Here is a 23,342-nt window from a genome sequence, read left to right as displayed (position 1 = left end):
ACCCTTGTATTTGGAAGAAACTAGCTATGGATGGTTGCGAGAGTGCGCATTTCTGTATTACGGTTAATCATCACTTTACCTTCTCTGGGCTTCTGATTTATAGACCCCCTGGTAACGACACCGCTTTTAGAAAGGCTCTTCCAGAAACAGTGAGCTCTCTTGCGATAGGATCGGCTAACTTTAGTGTCCTTGGGGATCTCAACCTCCATTTTGACCTTTGTCACACCCCAGCTATTAGTAGTACACTTGCAGATTTAGAGGCGCTGCAGTTAAGTCAGGTGGTTACCCACCCCACGCATGTGGGTGGACACATCCTGGACCCCATTTTTACTAACTTGACAGTGGCAAATGCCTTGCCACCGACTCCGGTAGCTTGGTCAGACCATTTTTTAGTGGAATTGCACCTCGCGATCAGAAACCCTCCTTTTAAAAACATAGACAGATTCGTTCTTAAACGCCCATGGAAGAAATTAAAGCTTGAGGAGTTTCATCGGGTGCTTAGCGAACACCCGCTTGGCCCTTTTAACGACGTTGAGTCTGGCTATGATCTCTTTTGTGAATGGGTCTCCCGGGCACTTGACTCTCTGATCCCTGCTACGTGGAGTAAATGTCGTTCTTTGGAACCCAGTCCATGGTATGATAGCGCCTTATTGCTCCTGAAAAAATCATGCAAACAAGCGGAAAGAGACTGGCGTAAAACCTATGATGCCGAGAAAAAAACGCAGTACCTAGCTAAAACCAAAATTTACCATAGAGCCATATGTAGGGCTCGTGTGGCCTACTATTCCCAGGAGTTCAAACGCAGTCCTAATCCTACGAAGCTGATCTTTAAAGTTCTCAAAGACCTGACTGCTAAAAGAGCCCCAGCAGCTGAGATATGCTCAGTGTCCCACTGTGAAGAGCTCGCTACCTTTTTTCTGGAAAAGGTGCATACTATTTATCGCTCCTTTCCTAGTATCATCCATCAGAGTGAGGACCAGAGGCCTTATTCTACTGCTAATGTGGTTCTATCCACATTTCCTGGAATTTCAGAGGTAGAGTTCGATAGGCTGGCGGCCAAAGTAAAATCCGGGTCTCCTGCTGACCCGCTCAAACCCACGCAGCTCAGAGAGTCGGCTGCTCTATGTCTTCCCCCCCGTGCGCCAACTCATCAATCTTTCGTTCTCTTCAGGGACAGTACCAACTAAGTGGAAACAAGCCTATGTCACTCCTATCTTGAAGAAACCCGCCTTGGACCCTCTCAAACTGGAGAATTATCGTCCGATTTCTCTTCTCCCATGGGCCGCGAAGGTTGCGGAGGCTCATGCCAATGGAATCCTGACTAAACACCTTCAGACTGCCAATATCCTGGATTCCTCCCAGAATGGATTTCGGGCAGGTCATAGCACAGAGACTGCTCTCCTTGCTATGACGGAACATCTGCGCTCCGTGCTCGACTCCGGTCAAACTGCGGCGCTGGTGTTACTCGACCTCAGTGCCGCGTTTGACACGGTCTCACACGCGATACTGATGCAGCGTCTGGGAGAAGCAGGTGTCTCTGATTTAGCACTTGAATGGTTTTGGTTATTTCTAGCAGGTCGCTCATTTCGGGTCGCTACACCTCCATTTGAGTCTAAACCCTATTTCATCGAGCAGGGAGTGCCTCAGGGGTCGGCACTTAGCCCCACGTTGTTCAATCTGTATGTGCAGCCGCTGGCTGCGGTCGCCAAGCAGTGGGGCCTAACTATGGTTTCTTATGCTGACGATACGCAGCTGGCGGTTGCACTCAGTGGGGACTCCGACTCTGAGGCCCCTAGGTTCAGGTAGGGTTTGACAGCAGTGGCTGGCTGGATGACTGCTAACTGCTTACAGCTTAATGCCAAGAAAACAGAGGTTCTTATTGTTGGTAAGCATAGCAACATCTGGGGTGCTCAGTGGTGGCCTCCAGAGCTGGGTTCAGCTCCCATTCCGGTACCTGAGGTTAAAAAGTTGGGTGTCTGGTTAGACCCCGCCCTCAGTTTCTGCGGACACACAAAAAAAGTGGCTGCTACTTGTTTTGGTATTTTGCGTGGGCTCAGGCCAATCCTGAAATTTTTTGACGCCCCCACTAGACAGTTGATAATTCAGGCCACCATACTCTCGCGGCTTGATTATGCGAGCTCGCTCCTGTTGGGGGCCAATCAGGCGGAAGTTATCCGGATGCAGCGCGTACAGAATGCGGCGGCCAGAGCCATGGTGGGCCTACATAGGTTCTGGTAGTTAACGTATTGCACAGTGGTATTTGTAATAGATAATAGGCGCATATGGTGAGTACACCTGGTATCTGTAAAATTCTTAAATCAGTGACGGTGCTAGAGGGTAGGGGAGAACCACCAGCCTCCCTAAAAACTGCGGTCAGACCACATAGAATCAAAATGAGGGTACCCAAGCACACGTAAAAATCAAGGTCATAACAGTTAGAATGTACATAAACAAGTAACACAAGTGGATCTTCGTCTCTTTCTTTTAAGTTTCTTCGATTTAATATTCTTTTTCTCAGAATGTATTTCACAGTCTTCAAAGTGGTTCCCAAGCCAACACGTGTTTCGTCGCCTTTAGTAGTTTTTTACATGCGACTTGTTCACGGCTGAACACTGTTTTATATGCAAAATGTCCAGTATGACGATAATTCCAGGTCATACAATCATACGACGAGGGAGGGGGGGGTTATAGAATTTCTTCAGGGTAAATGTTTTCCAATCTCAGCTGTGCTCGAAATTTGAGCACCCCGTCTCTGGGTATACGAAGTGTATCTTCCCCCAACCGCGTCTGGCTCCAAATCAGAGTCTGATTTGGAGCCAGACGCGGTTGGGGGAAGATACACTTCGTATACCCAGAGACGGGGTGCTCAAATTTCGAGCACAGCTGAGATTGGAAAACATTTACCCTGAAGAAATTCTATAACCCCCCCCTCCCTCGTCGTATGATTGTATGACCTGGAATTATCGTCATACTGGACATTTTGCATATAAAACAGTGTTCAGCCGTGAACAAGTCGCATGTAAAAAACTACTAAAGGCGACGAAACACGTGTTGGCTTGGGAACCACTTTGAAGACTGTGAAATACATTCTGAGAAAAAGAATATTAAATCGAAGAAACTTAAAAGAAAGAGACGAAGATCCACTTGTGTTACTTGTTTATGTACATTCTAACTGTTATGACCTTGATTTTTACGTGTGCTTGGGTACCCTCATTTCCTACCTAGGTTCTGCTCTGCGAAGGAAATCATCCGGAAACTCCATTGGCTGCCCATGGCTCAAAGGATTGAGTTTAAGACTCTATGTCTTTCCTACAAGATTCTTAAACTGTCCTCTCCCTTGATCCTAGAGCATCTTCTTACCCCCTATGTCCCCTCTCGTTCTTTGAGGTCATTGGGTCAAAATCTGGCTACAGTTCCACGGTTCAAACGCTGCAGAGCGGGAGGGTGTTCCTTCCGCTATCTAGCGGCTAGGCTTTGGAACTCATTACCAGCTCACATTCGCGCCCTAGATGATTTGCTTACGTTCAGGAGGGCTATTAAAACCTATCTTTTCCCCCCTGGACCTTAATATACTGCATGGACCTTAATACACTGCCCCGTTGCTACTTTTTTCTGGTTTTTTCTCTGTTCTGTATTTATATTCCTTCTGCCAGTCAAAGCGCCGGGACGCCCCTTTGCTGGGGCAGCTGTGCGCTATAGAAGATGAGATAACATAACATAACTTAGCACTCCGCGCACAGGCCCTATACTGCAGGCTTGAGTCCCCTTCTCTGCGCGCCTAGCCCTGGCACACACAGTGCACATCAGTAGGGACTTTACTAGTAAGGCAAACATACCAATCATGGCCAACCAGCCACCATTACATTTTACATAGGGAACACTTGTACTTTGACACTGATCAGCAGTGGCAAAGTACCCAAAGCTTCTAAATTGGCGTCTCTATGTCAGGAAAACAGTTGAGGGGGAAAGTAAAATGTTTAGGGAACTTTAGCCAAAAAGGTCAAGTCCTACAGATTCATAAATCAAAACCAATTCTTTGCCCAGTTGAAGGAATGCACTTTGAGGAAGGATAACTAGTAGCTGGTGCAGTAGTCCACCTTGCTCAGAAAGTGCAAACAGTATAGTGCTTTAGTCATATAAAGGGAAGGTAGGTCGACATTTTATAGATATTATGTACTTGTGTGAGGCAGTGTTGGCTGTGAAAATAATATGAGAGTATAGGGTCATAATTGTGTTGAAATACACACCAAGGTTCTTAGCCAAAGGTATATGGATGAATGTGCCGGCGAAATGGAGTAGTAATCAACAGATTTGAGGATTCTGTTTTAGCCAACAAATAAATGATTGCTGTCTTCGGGGAGGTTACATTAAGGTCCCAGATAGAAATCTAGTCCATAATGGTTGTGATTGAGTCGGAGATTTTGCATTAGGGTGAAGAGTCGAAGTTTAGAAATAGAAGAAAAATATTGTGTCTTCAGCTTATAGATGATAGAAGATTTTGAATGCTAAGTTTGTCCTAGGGATGTATTGTAAAAATAAAAGCATAGGACTGACCCTTAAGGAGCTTCTACTGGGAGGTCTAGAGATTGAGGAACACCATAAGAGATAAAAGGAAAAGGAAAACCAGTTGCGTGCTAAGTAAGTTATGCTCAGTGTGGTGAATTTGTAAAGTAGAGTAGCATAGCTGACATTATCAAAAGCTGCAGAAAGGTAGAGGAGTTGGACATGTGACAGTAGAGTTTTATTGGAATGTAGAGTTCTAAATCCACATTGGAAGTTGACAGTTATGATATAGGAATTGAGAAATGTGGTCAACGGAAGTTGTGAAATGGGGCACTAGGTTTCAGTGTTGGATGGGATCAGCTGTGGGTTTCTTGAGGAAAGGTAGTACAATAGTGATTTGAAGCTCTGAGAGTAGATACCGAAACTCAGAATCTGTATTTATTTATTTGGAGCTTTATATAGGGTGATCGTTGTCAGAGTGCTTTTGTAGTGTAGTTCCTATTTTGCTAATAGGCTCTGCGCATTGGAATAATATACACTAAAGTTTTGACATAGGATTGAGGTCAGTATGCCCCTATTTACTTTGTGTGCCAACTAACTCAGAGGCCACTAGAAACTCCTTGTGAAACAAGAAGAGTAGTTTCTGGCAACCGCATAAACATGACAGCTTTGTTTCCCTTTAGAATCGGAACACTCAGAATCGTGGAAACAATAGATAACAGTTTCACTCAGCTAATCGTGCATGCTTAGTTTCTGCAGAGTTTACACAGAAAGAGTAGACGGGCGTTTCAATAAAAGGATTTATTGAACAGTCTTATTTCTCGTGTAAGAGATATGTGCTGTTACAATCATAAGACAGTATGCAAGATATATTATGTACAGCGTAAACAGTAGAAAGAAATAATACTGCGCTAGCATTATCTTTTAGCTATGACTTCATATACACAAATAACATAGGCTAAAGATGCGAGTACTCATATGATGTGTGCTCTAACTGATTCTACCCCAGTCTACCTAAGTGTAGGACAAGGTAAGAAGTAGGTGCTGTATTCTATAGTACGGTATGCTATAGTCTGTATGCCAAGTTTGTATACCAAGTTTGTATGCTAAGTTTGTATGCCAAGAGTCCCTTTAGGTTCTAGTCAGCTCCAAACCTTAGGAATGAGAGAGGTTGGAATCTCTATCCGGTTCTCGAACTCTAACAACCCGCGAAGGGAGTCAGAACACTGGCAGCTGGATTCTCTGTGAGCAGGGATGACAGCGTCTTGTCTGTGCGTCAGGCCGGGACACGGGCTCCTCTAAGTCGAGGTCTCCTCCTTGCTTGCCGCCGTGGCGAGCAGTATCAAGTCTTGCAGCCAAGCCGTGGCTTGCCATGGGAAGGGAAGGTATATTTATACCTGGAAGGTGTTTAGGAATGTTTGCATTGACGTAAAGTCTGGCAGAGGAAGACGTCATGAATGAACCCTTACGGTATAGCGGTTCATGCATATTAAATGAGTTCTTGGAGAAATCAATAATCCTGGGCTAGGGAAACTCCCAACAGCTTAAGGGTCTGTTTTCTAAGAACTCGTTGTGACGTTGGGGGGGACGGTTGTAGGTGACCATGCCTGTATTTGGATAGCATGGCTAATGCCTAAATAAGGACTGGGGTCCTATGCCTATATAAGGGCAATGCGAATTGTGCTTATATAAGGACATGTATCAGGAAAACCTATATACGGACACCTAAAGCGGAATACAATACTTTATAGAAGACCTGTTACAATACATAGGCAAGGACTTCACATTACATTACATTTGCTCACTATTGGATCCAGATTACAAATTAAAATCATGGCGACCCCTTTATGAGTTAGGCTGTTTGTGTATAGTTTCCTTTTCATCTTTTATTCCTGGCTGTCCATGGCAAACCATGTTGGGGACCGTATCGTCCATGGAAAATAAAATAGGTCGCAAATGATAGAATATAGGCACCCAGACAAATAGTCTTGACCCTGTGTTAGACCGGAATGCCCATTGGCATGCAGCCATTAAAATCTTTTCCAGGATCACCTATGTCCATGTTGTTCCTCACCCCTACATTTCTAGACTATTTTTTGACAATAAATCTTGATATATTATTTGATTAGCAAGAGTGAGGGGGGTAGTGGTCCACACAATGTGAGTGGTTTATACTTTCTTCCATATTTATGAGAGTTCATGGGTGTGCTCAGATGTGTGCTCGGTGAGAATATTATTCATATAGTTCTTTTAAACAGTCTCTTTGCAACCACATCACTGCAGGTTACTGGAGAAAATCAAGCCCAACAGATGGCAATTAATCTCCCTCCTTGATCCAGTACATTAGAATCTGGGTATGGCAGAGTCATCTGCCTCTTCCTGGTATGGTGATTATCTCACAGGATCAGGACAGAAACAATATGTTTGAGGCTTTTGTGGCTGTAGGTACACATGCTGTAGATACTGCTGCCATCTGGTTTTGGACCTGGATGTGTGCAATTTGTTTTTCTTCGAAGACGTCTTTTGAGTCACAAAGAATTGTGTCTCCTCCTCTAATGCACATGGTCATTCCATTGTTAGATTGTTTTCTTTCCACTGTCGGGGTCAGACAGGTTCTCCTGTGCCCCAGGTCAACACCGTCACGGTGCTCCTTTCAGTTCCCACAGTTCCTTCCCCCTGTCGATATTGTACTCAGATCGCGTCTCCCTTACTTTTGTCTCGGATCAACGCTTGATTACTTTGCTCAAGTGAGGTCCGGACTGACCGTGGCCCCTCCTGAGCCTCACCCTTCGGGGCCTACTTCCGGCCTACTTCCGTCTATCTGTTGCACCTCTCCACCAAAAATAATTGTTACATGGTATATTTATAAATTTTTCCCTTTTGCACACTGTGTTATGCTGGATGGGGTAACCTATTTTCCCTTTTCTTGAGCTTGACGTTAAGCTTATTGATTAAATTATTTTCAGGCAATGGGGTTGTGTTTGATTGATAGTGGCGTCTCTCCACCATGCCTCGATGGTGATAGAACGGACGCCATTCCAGTATTGTTCTCGCTGCCATACAAAGTATCCTCAGACCGATCTCCATCAGGTCTGCAGCCTGTGCCTGTCACCCGAACACAACAAGGCCACCTCCGACATTTGCCGCTCCTTTCCATCCAAGAAGACTCTTCACGGCCAGCGTGCATGTCGACTTGAGATGTCACATAAGGACGGCAAAAACACCCTGTACCTCTTCGGTCCAAAGGACATGGAGGGGGAATATCAGCCACAACTGGCTGCAAATGAAGAGGCTTTCTCCCATGAACACAGTTCTGGCTCCAATCTGGAGATCGAGTACCTTTTGCCTGCCCAGGAGTCTGTGAGTACGGCACCCCCTCTTCCCTGACACCACCCTCAACCTGAGCAGCCTACTGCCAAAGGGCACTCAGCCACTGTGGAGTACCAGAGACAGGCTTTCAGAACACCACAGCCTATGGGCCTTAGTCGGCACTGTCAAACCCATACGGATGCTTTGCCCAGGTCCGGCTCAGCACCAAAGAAGCCTTTGAGACCCTCTCAGCACTGACCACATCTCCCTCAGTGCTGAGCAAAACCTCAGCACCGAAACCAAAGGTACTCTCAGAGCCGGAAACCTCGGTGTCGACCAGCAAGTCAGACACAGGCGCAGTGGAGCCCATTCTTCATAAGCTGCAGGAGGAGCTCGACTCAAGGCAAAAACAGTTGTCCATCCAGCCCCGCAGGGGCCACATCCTTGCCTGCCCTTAGGGCTTTGCTGTTCCCCTCAAAACCTCAGCTGTCCTTCAAGAAGGCCTTGGAATTTCTGACTTCGACAAAACCAGGCAAGAAAGCGGATAAGGCTATCAGCCTCTTACCACATGCAGAACCATTCCATCGCCCTATTACTCAACTCGAGCCATCACCCTCCCCTGCCTACCTCTCCAGGGGACCCTCTTGACATCACACCCCAGGGGTATCCACACTCTATATGTGGGGGTGGGGGGGTTGACACATTTGACACTCCTCCACAGTTTGGCTGTAGGAAGCTGGATTTTTATGTGGTATTGCCAATGTAAGGGCACACCATGCAAAAAGTACAAACGACCCTTATTGGTTTACAGGTCTTAAAGTAATAATCCCGAGTGCTCTATTTGTGGTAGGGTGGTCGAGCAGCTTCGGCTTATCAGAGGGTAGTGTTTAGCATTTGTTGTACACACAGAGTCAATAAATGAGAGACACACTCAAAAAGAAATCTGAGACAAATTTAGAAAAATAACAACGATTTATATATAGTTTTAGACACCAAAGTCATCGGCATTAGGTAAGTACTTTCAGAGTTACAGATTTTTGTAGAAATAAAAAATACAGTCAAATAACGGTTTTGCGTTATGAGCCTCGAACGCGGTAATATTATCCTATTGGAGAAACATACACTGCATACATATACTTGCTAGCATTTCTTTTGGGACTTTAGGGGCTTAGAGGTCAAGGTCCAGGAAATCACCAGCAGTTCCGTTTTACCTGCCTGGATAGCGGCTCTCACTTGGCAACTTGGAGAGGGAGAGAAAACACGACAACAGAGCCACTCTCGATGGAGACCTCTTGGATCCTGAAATCTCTTGACGGCAGGTCGTCGTCAGCGTCGGTGGTGTCTGGACTCGAATCGCAACAAACCTTGGTAGTTGCAAAGGCTCTGGTACCCAGGGTATTTGTGCTGAGAGACTTGGTGAGAGCGACAGGGCTGACCACCTGGACTCCCAACAACCTCTTCCTGGCAAGTTGCTCCCTCGGTGGACCCGATGGCCTGGAAGATGAAGTACCGGGTCAGGGCAGTCGGTGCCTGCAGATGTCGGGGAATTACTTTTCCACCCCGAGGGAGAAGCTGATTGGCTGTTGAAGGTAAGAGCAGTCCTCCAAGGGTTTGGGGAGGCAGTTCAACTTCTGGACGAGTCAGTCTTTGTGATTGTCGCGGTGCAAGCAGCCAGGCAGGGTTTGGTGCCAATTTTGGTGCAGGACATCTGTTCTCACAACTTCAACTCTTCTTTGTCCTTCCTTCGGTTCCCAGTAGACAAATCTGAGTTCCTGTTGCTAATGGGACCCCATAATACTAAAATCTGATAGACATCTAACCACAGATTCATTACCATTGAATTTTCCAGGTGTCATACTGGGTCCTGAAGATTTTTCTTCGAGCAATACCCCTGTGCACTGGTAGATGGCATTGGTCCGCTCCGCGTGACGTCAGCAGCTTCGTCCACGCCGGAAATGACATCCACTTGACCTATGTGGGCTCCACCTCGGCATGCTGACATCAGTTCTTTTCTTTCTGCACCAGTCAAGTTCTGATCTGTGAAGAGAGCTACCCTCTGTCACTTTTTGGCAGAACGTTTTCAACTTTTTGTCGCCCCTTTTTGGTGTGTAGGTAGAGAATGTCTAGAAAGACTTGAGGGTGCAAGCCGAGAGGTGGCTGTCATCGCGCCATGTCGGTGACGGACCCGCATTTGGTTTGTCTATTGTATCTGGAGAGCGACCGTGACTCGAAGTCATGCTCCAACTGCTGGGCCATGGCTCTGAAGGCTTTGAGGGAGCAGTCCCATAAGCTTCTTGCAGCTCGGCAGGCGACACTACATCGCTCGATTCCTCAGAGTTCAGAGTCCAGGTCCAGAGTAAGGTCCCAGCATCCTTTAAGGAGTCCCAAGTCCTCTTCCTCCAACTCGAAATCTTCAGGAAATTCAGGTAAGAGGCACAAAAAACACAAGAAGTCGGTTGACGCTACAGAAGAGCCTCAGCGTTCAAGGCCTTGTTCTCCAGAAGCTGCAGCTCATCACCACCTTAATTTTCCGAGAGATGGAGTGACGCCCGCCCAACTTAGAGAATTTTATGAGGCTATGCGCCTCATTTTCCGGCAGCCTGGCCTCACTGGTGCGCCTTCGGGCCCTGTGGGGTCAGAGGAGGGCACATCGGGTTCCCCCTGGCAAATCTGACATCAGTGGCCCCCATGGATCCGGACTGGCGCTGGTTATGCCTTTGCGACCTTCCCCAGCCCCGATGCCGATGCTACCAAGGCTGCCACTGCCCACCAGCAGCATCAGCCCCATTCTGATCCCTGATGACCCGGAGCCTGTACCGCGGCGCCTAAAGCCGATTCCAGCGCCGACAGTCCCTCCAGGTCCCAGGTCGTGTCCTCAGCCTAGTTCTGAAGGGCTAGTAGAGGGAGAAGATTGGGAGGGGTCGCTGGACCCTTTAGAAGACCAGCCTGATTGGGAAATGGACAGGTTTGAGGAATTGAGTGAGGCCAGTGTACTGGATACTTCTCCAGATACTGGCATGCTTTCTCCCACTACCGTGGCAACAGAGGAGGGAGCAACTTATGCTATGGTGGTGTGAAGGGTGGCTGAGGTCCTTTGCCTTCACCTATCTCGAGTGGCGGTCAAGACCAACATCTTGACGGAGGTGTTACAACCAAGAGCTAACTCCTCAGAACCCCTGCTTCCCTTTAATGAAGCCCTCATGGATGTCTTCCTGGGAATCTGGTCCAAGCCCAGCACAGGTGCTCCTCTGAATAGGACCACTGCCCAACCCTACTGCCCTGCTCCGGGCGACCCACATTTCCTCACTACCCAACCTACCCCAGAGAGCTTGGTAGTCCTAGCATCTACCGCCCATGGTGCTTTTTCTTCTGCTCCTTGGGATAGGGAATCCAAAGGCCGGAATGTTGGGGCAAGAAATGTTTTTCTTCCACAAGCTTTGCATTGCGGTCGGTGAACACCGCATGCTTACAGGGTTTTTATTCCCACACTCGGTAGGAAACGGTTGCGCAAGTGCTTCCACAGGTCCCGGAGGAGTCTCGGGGCGTCCTTTCCTAAGCAGTGTCAGATGGGAGAGATGCAGCAAAGTTCACCATTCAATGTGATTTAAACATGACAGACTTCCTGGGCAGGGCGATTTCTTCAATGTTGGCTGTCAGACGCCACGCCATGCTGATAACTTCTGGCTTCTTTTAGGGGATGTCAAAGCCTCACTCATGGACATGCCCTTTGATGGCACCCATCTCTTTGAAGACAAGGCAGCCACGGCACTGGAGCACCTAAATAGGCCCGGTCTGCATTTAGAATGGTGGGAGTAGATTTCCCTTGCACCTGATTAAGCCCTGTCTGCCTTGGACAATGCTGTCTCCGCCTCCTGCTGGGAAGCTGGGCCAGAGAGGACCAAACTGGTTTGGACTAAGCACAGACACTCTCTGCCTGAGAGGATGAAGGATTTTGGGCTATAAAAAGTGGGGCCCAAACCCCTAAACTTTGGAACTCGATGAAATCAAGGATCCTGCCAAGAAGAAGAGCTGGAAGAACTGCCAGGAGGAGTACTGCCCCTTTGCTGTGTTGTTGCTTTGTTGGGTTGGCCTGCAGTTGCTGCTTCTTCATTTGTTTGTTGTAACGCTTTTCGCCCTAAGTGGGATGGGTATTCCCAGACGTGGGACCCGTGCTCACTACGCCACTGGAGTCAAGCTATCCTGGCTGATGACGGCTGATAGCCAGAAACCGGTCCTAGGATGCTTGATTCCGGTCCAGGGAAGACATGGCTTAGCAGTTCGGGCTGGACTGTTCCCATGAGGCACAGGGTCAAGACTGATTTGCTTATGGCCATGTCTAAACTGGGGTGGTGTAGTGGGCAAAAGAACGATGGATTTAACCCAGATCTCTTGACTGGGGGAGAATGTCTGCATTGTCAGCATTCCGTCCATCATTTGTTTGTTGTAACGCTTTTCGCCCTAAGTGGGATGGGTATTCCCAGACGTGGGACCCGTGCTCACTACGCCACTGGAGTCAAGCTATCCTGGCTGATGACGGCTGATAGCCAGAAACCAGTCCTAGGATGCTTGATTCCGGTCCAGGGAAGACATGGCTTGGCAGTTCGGGCTGGACTGTTCCCATGAGGCACAGGGTCAAGACTGATTTGCTTATGGCCATGTCTAAACTGGGGTGGTGTAGTGGGCAAAAGAACGATGGATTTAACCCAGATCTCTTGACTGAGGGAGAATGTCTGCATTGTCAGCATTCCGTCCATCATTTGTTTGTTGTAACGCTTCTGCCTTAGGCAGTGAAAGGACTTGACTGAACTTTCTTTACTTGTGCTGAGTATCCCCAAGGGCCTGAAATCGAGCTGGCCTGATGTTCTGAAGTCTCGGGGACTGAAACGACTACACCAACCTCTTGGTACCGCTTCTGGAACCACTGTTTCAGTTGCCACAGAGAAGGGAACCGCAACCGACTCCATCACCGACTCAGTCGCTGGTTCTGTGTCCTGACGGCACTGCAGACCACACCATCCGCATCTCGCGCTGCAACCCTGGTCTCACAACGACCGCCGCCACCGAGATGCTGCTTGCACCGTGATCTGTGGGCACTGCAGTCCGCACCGCCTCGCTTCACTTCGCCATCCTGGTCTCACCGACGCTGTCGCTGCTGCTGACTCGACACCTGTGATCGCATCGTGGTTGGGGGCACCGCTCGTATAGTTTCACGACGCACTGCCTGGTCCCACACAGCCGTCTAGGCCGACCGACGCCAGCTCCCGCAAACCGGCTCTGTTGCCTGCACCGCAACCTGCCAGCACCGCATCGAGCACCTTATCGCCCTGCACCGTAAGCCTTGGTCTCACCGACTCCGTCTGGACGATCATCACCGAGCTGCCTGCACCACATCGAGAGGACACCGCGCCCTGCACCGCTTCCATTTTGCAACGCAACCGCGACGGTTGCCACGACCGGCTCGTACCTCCATGTAAGCCGCAACGAGAAAGGTACTGTTACCGATTCTGTTCATGCTTCTGTTCACACTTCTGCTGGCCCGTATTGACGCCGTCGGCTGGAACTGTTAGACTCTGTTGTTTTCAGCATCGCAGTAGCCCCGGATGGAGCTACTGACTCGTGCGAACTGTGTTTTTGAGGTATTTCTGCAGTTTAGAAGACATCTTGCAAAGTATCTATTTTCAAGTACTGTATTGTGGATTCTTTATCCTTTTTGGTCTTGTTTTGAGTATATAAAAATATTGGATATTTTTCTAAACTGGTGTGGTGTCCTTTTATAGTGCTTACACTGTATTACTGTTGGTTATGTGCAAATGCTTTACACATTGCCTCTAAGATAAACCTGACTGCTCGTACCAAGCTACCAAGGGGGGGTGAGCTGGGGTTATTTTAGAAGTATTTTAGGAGTGTAACTCCCTTATCCTGACTAGAAGGAAGGGTCTCTACTTGGACAAGGTACCTACCTCTGCCAACTAGAGACCCCCATTTCTAACAGTCGTGAAAAGTAACTGATGTTTGTGCGCTTTGGTGACGCTTTTTAGAGGGACCTCACTTCCGGCACGGCAGATGACAAACGTGGAGCCACTTGACACCCCATACCAGCGCTCAGGGTACTGCTCACAAATTTTTCCCCAAATCCAGTCTGATGCCTGGGGAAATTCTAAAGTAAGAAATCTGCAGTTAGATATAGTCTCTACCAGATTAGGCGTTACTAAAGGCAAGTAATTTATTCTTTAATTTGTACCTTCATGCCCATGTAAAAATCTGATAATGATTGACAAAGCGAGAATGTGGAAGGGGGCAGAATGCGAGATATGCAGCTATTTTGCAATTGTAGGTGATTCTAGGGGCGAGGGAGGCAATGTTCGTAGAGTAGTTTTAGATGTACAGAGTTGATGACATTCACTCCCTTAACATCTCAACATTTTTGGTGTATTTACAATGCCATTTCCATTCTTATCCCAATGCATATGCAGGACTTAAAGTGTGAGACAAGGTTTGGAACACCACTGTTTCTAAGATGGTGGGATAGCGAAAATGATTTCCATGTTACGAGAATAAGAAAACAAATGTGAAATTTGACATTTATCCCAGTCTTGTTCTGCCATATTTTCTGAAATGTTGTAGATAAGTAGAGATAAATTATGGTACCCAGGCCTATGCTACTAAATTTTGAAAACCCGTTTTGTGTAGCCATGGTGTACGCGTCAGACTTATGAGAATTAAGAAGGTTGTGCGTCTCCTACTTGGTCAATTAATTTTATATCAAATTCTTCTTGTAGAGGTGGGTGTTTTTTCCTCATGTAACCCCACACGTTTTTCTTCTTTTGCCACAGGCTGCAGCATTAGAAGTTCACCTTGTTCCAATCCTGCATTCTCTTTGGCCATGGATTTTGATGGATGATCCACTGATGCAAGCAGTTCTGCATTTGCTTTGTGTATATACAGCTGACTATCCAGCAGGTGTGGCAGATTTTGTTTGTATTTACTGATGAGTGGGTGAATTTACATTGCAAATGCAGAATTCTCTGAGTATCAACAAGGATCGAGGAAGATGTAAAAAGGGAGGCATTGTATTATATTTGCTGAATGATTAGGAACATTACTGGAAGTACATCTGGTGCGATAAAATATTTCAAAGTCTGAAATTTGACTGTGCGCTCGTCTACTCAATGGTGACACTCCTTTTCTGTTTAATATTCTCTGCTTCAAGTTAATAAGAGTTAGTACTGAGCATTTATGCTCGCTTTTGGCCTTACCAGAGCCCCTCGGGGCATTGAAGTTGAGGTGTATGGCCAGGAAGGTGTCATATCTTTATATATCTGAAAGAGATACGTTAGTGATAGATTCCTTACCTTAGAATAATCCCCAGGCGTCCGTCTGGATCCGGAAAGTTTTCTGCTTAGCAGTACACTTGCGCACCAGTAGGCGGCGCCATGCGGCTCCGCGTCCGTTACTGGCGTCGTGCACGCCGGGACGACGTCACGAAGGCTACTTAGGCGCCACCCATGCACGCTGACGTCAGTTCATTCTTTTTCCACGCCGAAAGCGCAGATCCGGATTGAGCACGTACCTCGGTCAATTTTTGACCACTTTTTGAGACTTTTCGTCTTCTCCTCTTGTTTTCTGGTGCATGTAGGGATGCCCGGCTTTAAGTCTTGCGGGTCGTGCCACCGTAATATGTCGGTGGCGGACCCACATGATGTCTGCCTCTACTGCCTGGAGACCGACCACGACTCCCGGGATTGTCGGGACTGCCGTGCCATGGCCCCGATGGCATTGCAGGAGCGGCGCCGGAAGTTGCTGGAGGTCCGGCACTCCTCTCACCGCCGCTCCGGGTCTAGGGGGCCGTTCGCGGGACCGCAGCCGTCGCTCCTCGGACTCTAAGTCTTCACCTTCCGATTCCGGTAAGCGGTGCCATAAGAAGAAGTTGAAGAAGCGTGTTCGCTCTCCGATGTCCCCCCGTTGCTCCCCGGAGGCGGACGTGGGGGACAGGGGCTCCGCCCCTGCGTCTCCTCTAGAGCCTGGGAGTCCCGCGGCCTACCCGCTCTACCCGGGTCCGTCGGCGACTCCTGAACAGCGGCAAGTGTTTCTTGCTGCCTTGGACCACCTGTTTAGGCCTCGTGCTACCGCCGGTGCGCCTGTGGGCCCCACAGCCCCGTGTCCAGATTCTGTTGACCCGGCGGCACCGCCTCTGGCACCAGCCCCGGAGCCACTGGATCCAGCGCCCGCGGCTCCGGCCCCGGCGCCACAAGGTGCAACGCCGCTGGCTCCGGCGCTGCCCTTGGCTCCGTCCCCAGCGCCTCCACAGGTGCCGCACTGGGTGCCGTTTATCCTGCCCCTGCCTCGGTTCTCGGACCATTTCGTTCCGACCTGGGATCCTCATTGGGATGGGGCTCCGGTTTGGCCCCGGCCGGCACCCCTCCTGGTGCCGCTCCCGGCGCCGCTGGCCCCCTCTCCGGCTCCGGCTCCGGTCCTGCCGCCGTGACCGGCTCATTCTACCCCGGACCCGGATGAGGACTGGAATGGCTCCGAGGACCCCCTTGCGCGCTAGTGTGACTCCGAGCAGGATTGGGTGGATGACCTTCAAAACGCGGTTGACCTTGATGTGTCTTCTGACCCCGGGTTTGCCTCGTCTCCGCCTACTATGAAGGAGGGCGTTTCCTACACTATGGTGCTGCGTCGAGCCACGGAGACTCTCCACCTCGACCTCCCTACGGTGGCCCTTAAGACCAACCTCCTTACGGGGGTGCTCTAGACGGCATCTGCGTCGTCGGAGCAGCTGCTCCCTTTCAATGCGGCCCTTACTGAAGTCCTCTTGGGTACTTGGTTGTGGCTGGCCTCGGGGGCGCCGGTGGATAAGAACGTCGCTAGGCGTCAGCGCCTGGTGATCCCGCCTTAATGACCACTCACCCCACGCCTGAGAGCCTGGTCAATCTGAAAGAAACACGTTAGTTAGATTCCTCACCTTAGAATATCCCCAGGCGTCAGACTGGATCCGGAAGATTTTTCGTCAGCAATACCCCTTGCGCGTCGCTAGGCGTCGTCTGCGGCTCCGCGTCCGTCGTCGGCGTCGTGCGCCGGGATGACGTCGTCGGAGTACTTAGACGCCGCCCTCGCGCGCTGACGTCAGTTCTTCTTTTTTCCGCGCCAGTAAGCGCAGATCCGGGAGAGCTACCCCTTTTAGTCTTTTTTGACTAAATCTTTTTTGATCATTTTTGATCCTTGTCTGTCGACATCTGGTGCCGGTAGGATGCCTGGGTTCAAGGCTTGCGAGGATTGCCATCGACTGATGTCGGTGACCGATCACCACCGCCGGTGCCTCTACTGCTTAGGCCCCGACCACGACGCGGAGACGTGCAATGACTGCCAGGCCCTGACTTCGAAGGCTAGGCGGGAGCGGTCCCGCAAGCTTCTCGAGCTTCGCCACTCGGCTCCGCGTCGTGCGCGATCCCGGTCCAGGAGGAGGTCCAAGGATCGCTCGCGGAGCCCTAGCCGACGCCGTCGATCGTCCGGCTCCAAGTCGTCGGGTAAGTCCAAACGCTCAAAGAAGTCCAAGAGGCGACACCGCTCTTCGGACTCCCCTCGCCGGTCGCGCGACTCGGCCGAGGGTCAGGGTGGTTCCACCCCCGCAGCTCCGGCGGAGCCGCAGGTGCCGCGTCCGCCCCCATACCTTCCGGTCCCTGGGACTGACGCGGCGCCGGCGGAGATCAGTGCCTTCCTCTCGGCCATGAGGAGCCTGGCCCCGCCGTCGACGCCCGCTGGCGCGCCTTCGGGCCCCGCGGACTCGACTGGGCGCACTTGCCTGCCGGCGGCTCCGGCCCCGGCGCCGTCGACGACTCCGGTCTCGACGCCGCTGGGCCCCAGTCGACGCCGGTTGACCTAGTCACTCCTCCACCGGTGCCGGCGACTGAACCACCGACGCCGTCACCGGCGCCGCCGGCGCACACGCCTACACCTCCGGCGCCGCCGACGCCTTTGGCGCCGACACCGCCCCAGTTTAGCCCTCATCCGGACCCGGCGCCGCAGCGGCGTCGACCGACGCCGCATCCGACGCCGCTTGAGTCCTACCATCTCTACAGTCCGGTTCCGATCATTCCTCCTGTTTATCAGGAATCGGAAGAAGGGGGCGACTGGGAGGGGTTCGAGGACCCTATGGCTGTTCAGTCACAGCTTTCTCAGGACTGGGCAGATGAACTGGGGGAGGCCAGTGGGCTGGACACCTCGCCGGACACTGGATTCACTTCTCCTCCGACCGTGGCTTCGGAGGAGGGTGCCGCATTTTCTGTGGTGCTGCGCAAGGCGGCCGAGGCCCTTGGGCTCGAGTTGCCTGCCGTGGCTGTGAGGACTAACATCCTCACTGAGGTGCTTCAAACCTCAGCAAGCTCCACTGAGCCTCTGCTGCCGTTCAACGAGGCCCTCACTGACGTTCTGCAGGGCACCTGGTCCAAGCCCTCCACAGTTCCTCCTGTGGATAGGAACGTTGCCAGGCGCCACCGCCCTGCTCCGGGCGACCCCAGTTTCCTGTCCCAACACCCCACCCCCGAGAGTCTGGTTATCCAGGCCTCTACCTCCCAATCCTCCTTCCCGACCGCTCCGCCGGACCGGGATTCCAAGAGACTCGAGCAGTTTGGCAAGAAACTGTTCTCGTCCCTTAGTTTGGGCCTGCGGTCCTTAAATACCGCCTGTCTCTTGGACCGTTATTCCCATTCCCTGTGGGATACGGTGGAGGACGTGCTGCCCCTGTGTCCGGAGGAGGTCCGGACGCGTCTTAACCAGGCTTTGGCCGATGGGAGGGATGCAGCACGGCACGCCATACGATGTGGGCTTGACACCACGGACTCGCTGGGTCGGGCGATTTCCACCACGGTGGCGCTCCGCCGCCACGCCTGGATGCGGTCCACGTCATTTTCCGGGGATGTCCAGACCACCCTCATGGACATGCCCTTTGATGGCACTCGCCTGTTTGGTGAGAAGGCGGACAGTGCGCTAAACCGCTTTAAGGACTCCCGGGCTACGGCCAAGTCCTTGGGCCTCTCGGCTCCGCGGGCGCACACCTCCGCTTTTCGCCCCTTTCGTGGCCAAGGAAGGGGCGCCTCCTCACGTCCGCAAAGCCACCAGCCGCAGAACCAACCTGCGCGCGGTCGCGGACGTGGCTTCCGCCGTGGCGGAAATGGAGGCCGACGTGGTCAGCCCACTTCCACCCCGGCAGCCTCCGCCTCAAAGCCCTCCTAGTCCGAGCTTTCAGGCCCATACCACGCCAGTGGGTGGCAGAGTTCGCCATCACCTGCTCCACTGGCGGTCCATAACATCGGACAGGTGGGTGCTGCAAATCGTCCGAAGGGGCTACTCCCTCCCCTTCGAGACGACCCCTCCAGCCATGCCACCGCAGCACCACCGTATCTCGGGGGATCATTTGAATCTTCTCCGCGAGGAAGTTTCGGCTCTCTTGGCCAAGGGGGCCGTCGAGCGCGTTCCGAGTCCAGAAGTAGGTCGTGGTTGTTATTCCCACTACTTTCTGGTTCCCAAGAAGGGCAAGGGGGGCCTACGCCCTATCTTGGACCTCCGGAACGTCAATGCCTTCCTCCGAAAGGAAAGGTTAAAGATGCTAACGTTGGCTCAGGTTTTAGCTGCCCTAGACCCTGGAGACTGGATGGTAGCGTTGGACTTGCAGGACGCATATTTCCATATCCCCGTCCTGCCGGCCCACCGGCGTTACCTGCGGTTCACGGTGGGCCAAGAGCACTTTCAGTTTACCGTGCTCCCCTTCGGCCTCACCAGTGCCCCTCGGGTGTTCACGAAAGTGATGGCGGTGGTCGCAGCTCATCTGCGCAGATCAGGGGTTCCAGTCTTCCCCTATCTCGACGACTGGTTGCTGAAGGCGGGCTCGCCCCAGGCAGTCGTCTCCCACCTCCAGACTACGGCGGATCTCCTGCATTTGCTGGGGTTTTCCATCAACGTGCCGAAGTCACACCTGAGTCCCTCTCAGAAGCTCCTCTTCATCGGAGCGGTTCTCGATTCGGCGCAGTTCCGGGTCCATCCACCGGAACAGCGGGTCCGGGATATACAGGCCCTGATTCCCATCTTTCGGCCTCTATCCCGGGTTTCGGTCAGGCTAGTGTTGCGGCTTCTGGGGCTGATGGCCTCCTGCATCCTACTAGTGCATCACGCCAGGCGGCGCATGCGGGCTCTGCAGTGGGACCTGAAGTTTCAGTGGGCCCAGCATCACGGCAACCTGTCCGACCATGTCTTGATCTCGGAGGGCACTGCACAGCAGTTGCAGTGGTGGCTCACGGACCGCGAGTGGGTCAAGGGCAAGAGCCTCTCCCTTCCCCGACCGGAGCATGTCGTAGTGACGGATGTGTCCCTCCTGGGTTGGGGTGGCCATATGGGAGAGGCGGAGATCAGAGGCCTCTGGTCTCCGGCGGAGTCTCGTCTCCACATCAACCTGTTGGAGTTGAGAGCGATCCGGCTTGCACTGAAAGCCTTCCTTCCCTCTGTCAGGGGAACTGTCGTGCAGGTGTTCACGGACAACACCACCGCCATGTGGTATTGCAACAAACAGGGCGGGGTGGGGTCGTGGACCCTTTGTCAGGAGGCTCTGCGCCTCTGGACATGGCTGGAACACCAGGGCGTCACCCTAGTGGTTCAACATCTGGCGGGCTCTCTGAACGCCAGAGCAGACGAACTCAGCCGCCGGTGCATGATGGATCACGAATGGCGTCTGAACTCCGAAGTGGCGCAAGGTCTCTTTCAGCAGTGGGGAGAGCCTTGGTTAGATCTATACGCCACCGAAGAGAACGCGCAATGTCAGCAGTTCTGCGCGTTGGAATTTCCAAGGCGGCACTCGCTCGGCGACGCTTTTCGTCACGAGTGGAGTTGCGGTCTGTTGTACGCCTTTCCGCCTATACCACTTCTGCCCAGAGTGCTGAAGAAGATCAGGCACGACCGGGCCCAAGTCATCTTGGTGGCTCCGGATTGGGCACGAAGATACTGGTATCCCGAGCTACTCAGTATGTTGACCGATCCCCCGATACGTCTGCCCCTTCGGGAGGATCTTCTGTCGCAGCAGCAGGGGACGGTCCTCCACCCGAACCTGTCCAGCCTCCACCTCCATGCGTGGAGATTGAGCGGCGGCAGTTGATGCCATTTGACTTGCCTCCTGAAGTCTGTGATATCATTCTGGCAGCCAGGCGTCCCTCCACAAAGTCGGTATACGCCTGCCGGTGGAACAAATTTGTGGCATGGTGCACAGCAAAGGCTGTGGATCCCCTTTCCGCCCCTCTTTCTGAGGTTCTCCTCTTCCTTCTTTCTCTGGCCCGGCAGGGCTCTGCCCTGGGCACCCTGAAAGGTTATCTTGCTGCCATCTCCGCCTTCTTGCGGCTTCCTGATCAGCCTTCTCTTTTCAAGTCCCCTGTGGTTACACGCTTTCTCAAAGGCATTACACACACGTTCCCTCCTGTCCCTTTTGTAATGCCTCAGTGGGACTTGAATCTGGTATTGACGTTCCTGATGTGCGCTCCCTTTGAGCCTCTTCACAATTGTCCTCTTCGTCTTCTGACTCTTAAGACTGCTTTTCTGGTGGCCATCACCTCGGCTAGACGGGTGAGTGAGCTCCAGGCTTTATCTTCAAAGCCTCCTTTTCTATCTGTTCATCCGGACAAGGTTGTCCTTCGGCCTCGTCCCTCCTTTCTTCCTAAAGTGGTGACTCCATTTCACCTTGGGCAGTCTGTCACCTTGCCCACCTTCTTTCCGCCTCCGCATCCTTCCAAAGAGGAAGAGAGGCTCCACCGTCTGGACCCAAAACGTGCGCTCTCCTTTTATCTGGACCGCACAAAACAGTTCCGGGTGGACGACCAGCTTTTTGTTGGGTACGTGGGCGCTAAGAAGGGGAAAGCTGTGCACAAACGGACCATCTCTCGGTGGGTCGTTTTGTGTATAAAAATTTGCTATTCCTTGGCTAAAAAGGACCCTCCTGCTGGGCTGCGCGCCCATTCTACTCGGGCCACGGCGGCTACTACTGCCTTGGGACGGGGAGTCCCTTTGCAGGACATCTGTCAGGCGGCGACGTGGGCTTCGCTACACACGTTTGCCAGGCATTATTGCCTTGACAGCCAAGTCCGGAGGGATGGCTTCTTTGGCCGTTCTGTCCTCCAGGACTTTCTGGTGTGATCTTGGTTCGCAGACCCACCACCGGGGATGGTATTGCTTGGGTATCTATTCTAAGGTGAGGAATCTAACTAACGTGTTTCTTTCAGATGAACAAGTTACTTACCTTCGGTAACGATGTATCTGTAAGAAACATTAGTTAGATTCCTCACCGACCCACCCATCCTCCCCGTTCTGCGAACTGACATCTAGGGTTAAGGTTATCCTTTTCAGGCCCCTAGATTTTATTTTTGGCACCAGTGTCGGTCTTTGCATGGCTCTGCGTTCCTGGCGCGGAAGGCTATGTACAAGAACTGACGTCAGCGCGCGAGGGCGGCGTCTAAGTACTCCGACGACGTCATCCCGGCGCACGACGCCGACGACGGACGCGGAGCCGCAGACGACGCCTAGCGACGCGCAAGGGGTATTGCTGACGAAAAATCTTCCGGATCCAGTCTGACGCCTGGGGATATTCTAGGGTGAGGAATCTAACTAACTAATGTTTCTTACAGATACATCGTTACCGAAGGTAAGTAACTTGTTCTTCAGGCCTCGACATCGCAGAGTGCCTTTCCCTCAGCTCCGCCGGATAAGGACTCTAAGAGGCTAGACCAATATGGCAAGAGGTTGTTCTCCTCAGCCAGTTTGGGGTTGAGGTCGGTTAATATCGCCTGCTTATTGGGCTGTTACTCCCACGCAGTGTGGGATTCGGTGGCGGAGGTTCTGCCTCAGTGCTCTGAGGAGGTCCAGGCTGTCCTTTCCCAAGCAATTGGGGAGGGCAAGGATGCGGCGAAGTTTGCCATTAGGTGTGGTTTGGACATTGCTGATTCGTTGGGCAGGGCGATTTCCACGACGGTGGCGTTGCGGCGCCACGCCTGGTTGCATTCCACTGGCTTCTCACCCGATGTCCAGAGCTCTCGCTCATGGACATGCCCTTCGATGGCTCCCGCCTCTTTGGTGATAAGGCTGACAATGCCCTGGAGCGCTTTAAAGACCCTCGTGCCACGGCCAAGTCTTTGGGTCTTTCTTCAAAAACTCCTGCCACAACGGGGTTTCGTTCCTTTCGTGGCCAGGGCAGGGGTTCCCAGGCGCGCTCTTCCAGCAAGCCTGTGCAGAAACAGCCTCAGCGAGGCCGCAGACTTGGGTTCCGCAGGGGCGAGTCTGGTAACCAGCGTGCAGGGCAGTCCACTTCCAACCCTGCTGCTTCCACAACTAAACCTTCCTAATCCGAGCTTCAGGGGGCACCCCACGCCAGTGGGTGGCAGGGTTTACCTCTACCTCCACCACTGGCGCAAGATTAAGTCGGACAAGTGGGTGCTGCAGATAATCTGCCAAGGTTACTCGCTCCCCTTTCTGTCCTCTCCTCCAGCCACGCCACCTCGGTA

General features: G+C 51.9%; 1 protein-coding gene across 3 annotated transcripts in view; it reads left to right on the top strand.

Annotated features, from left to right (window-relative positions):
* The window catches only part of RTTN (rotatin), a 1,165,399-nt gene that overhangs the window by 1,066,063 nt on the left and 75,994 nt on the right, over positions 1 to 23,342 (top strand). For all 3 annotated transcript variants that reach the window (XM_085605903.1, XM_085605904.1, XM_085605902.1), the window contains one exon: positions 14,646 to 14,772. In XM_085605903.1, coding sequence (XP_085462029.1) covers positions 14,646 to 14,772 — 127 coding nt within the window. The remainder of the gene's footprint in view (positions 1 to 14,645; positions 14,773 to 23,342) is intronic.

Source organism: Triturus cristatus, chromosome 5_1, assembly GCF_964204655.1.
Source record: "Triturus cristatus chromosome 5_1, aTriCri1.1, whole genome shotgun sequence".
In the NCBI taxonomy this organism is placed as follows: domain Eukaryota; kingdom Metazoa; phylum Chordata; class Amphibia; order Caudata; family Salamandridae; genus Triturus; species Triturus cristatus.
This window is presented reverse-complemented; position numbering and strand designations above follow the sequence as displayed.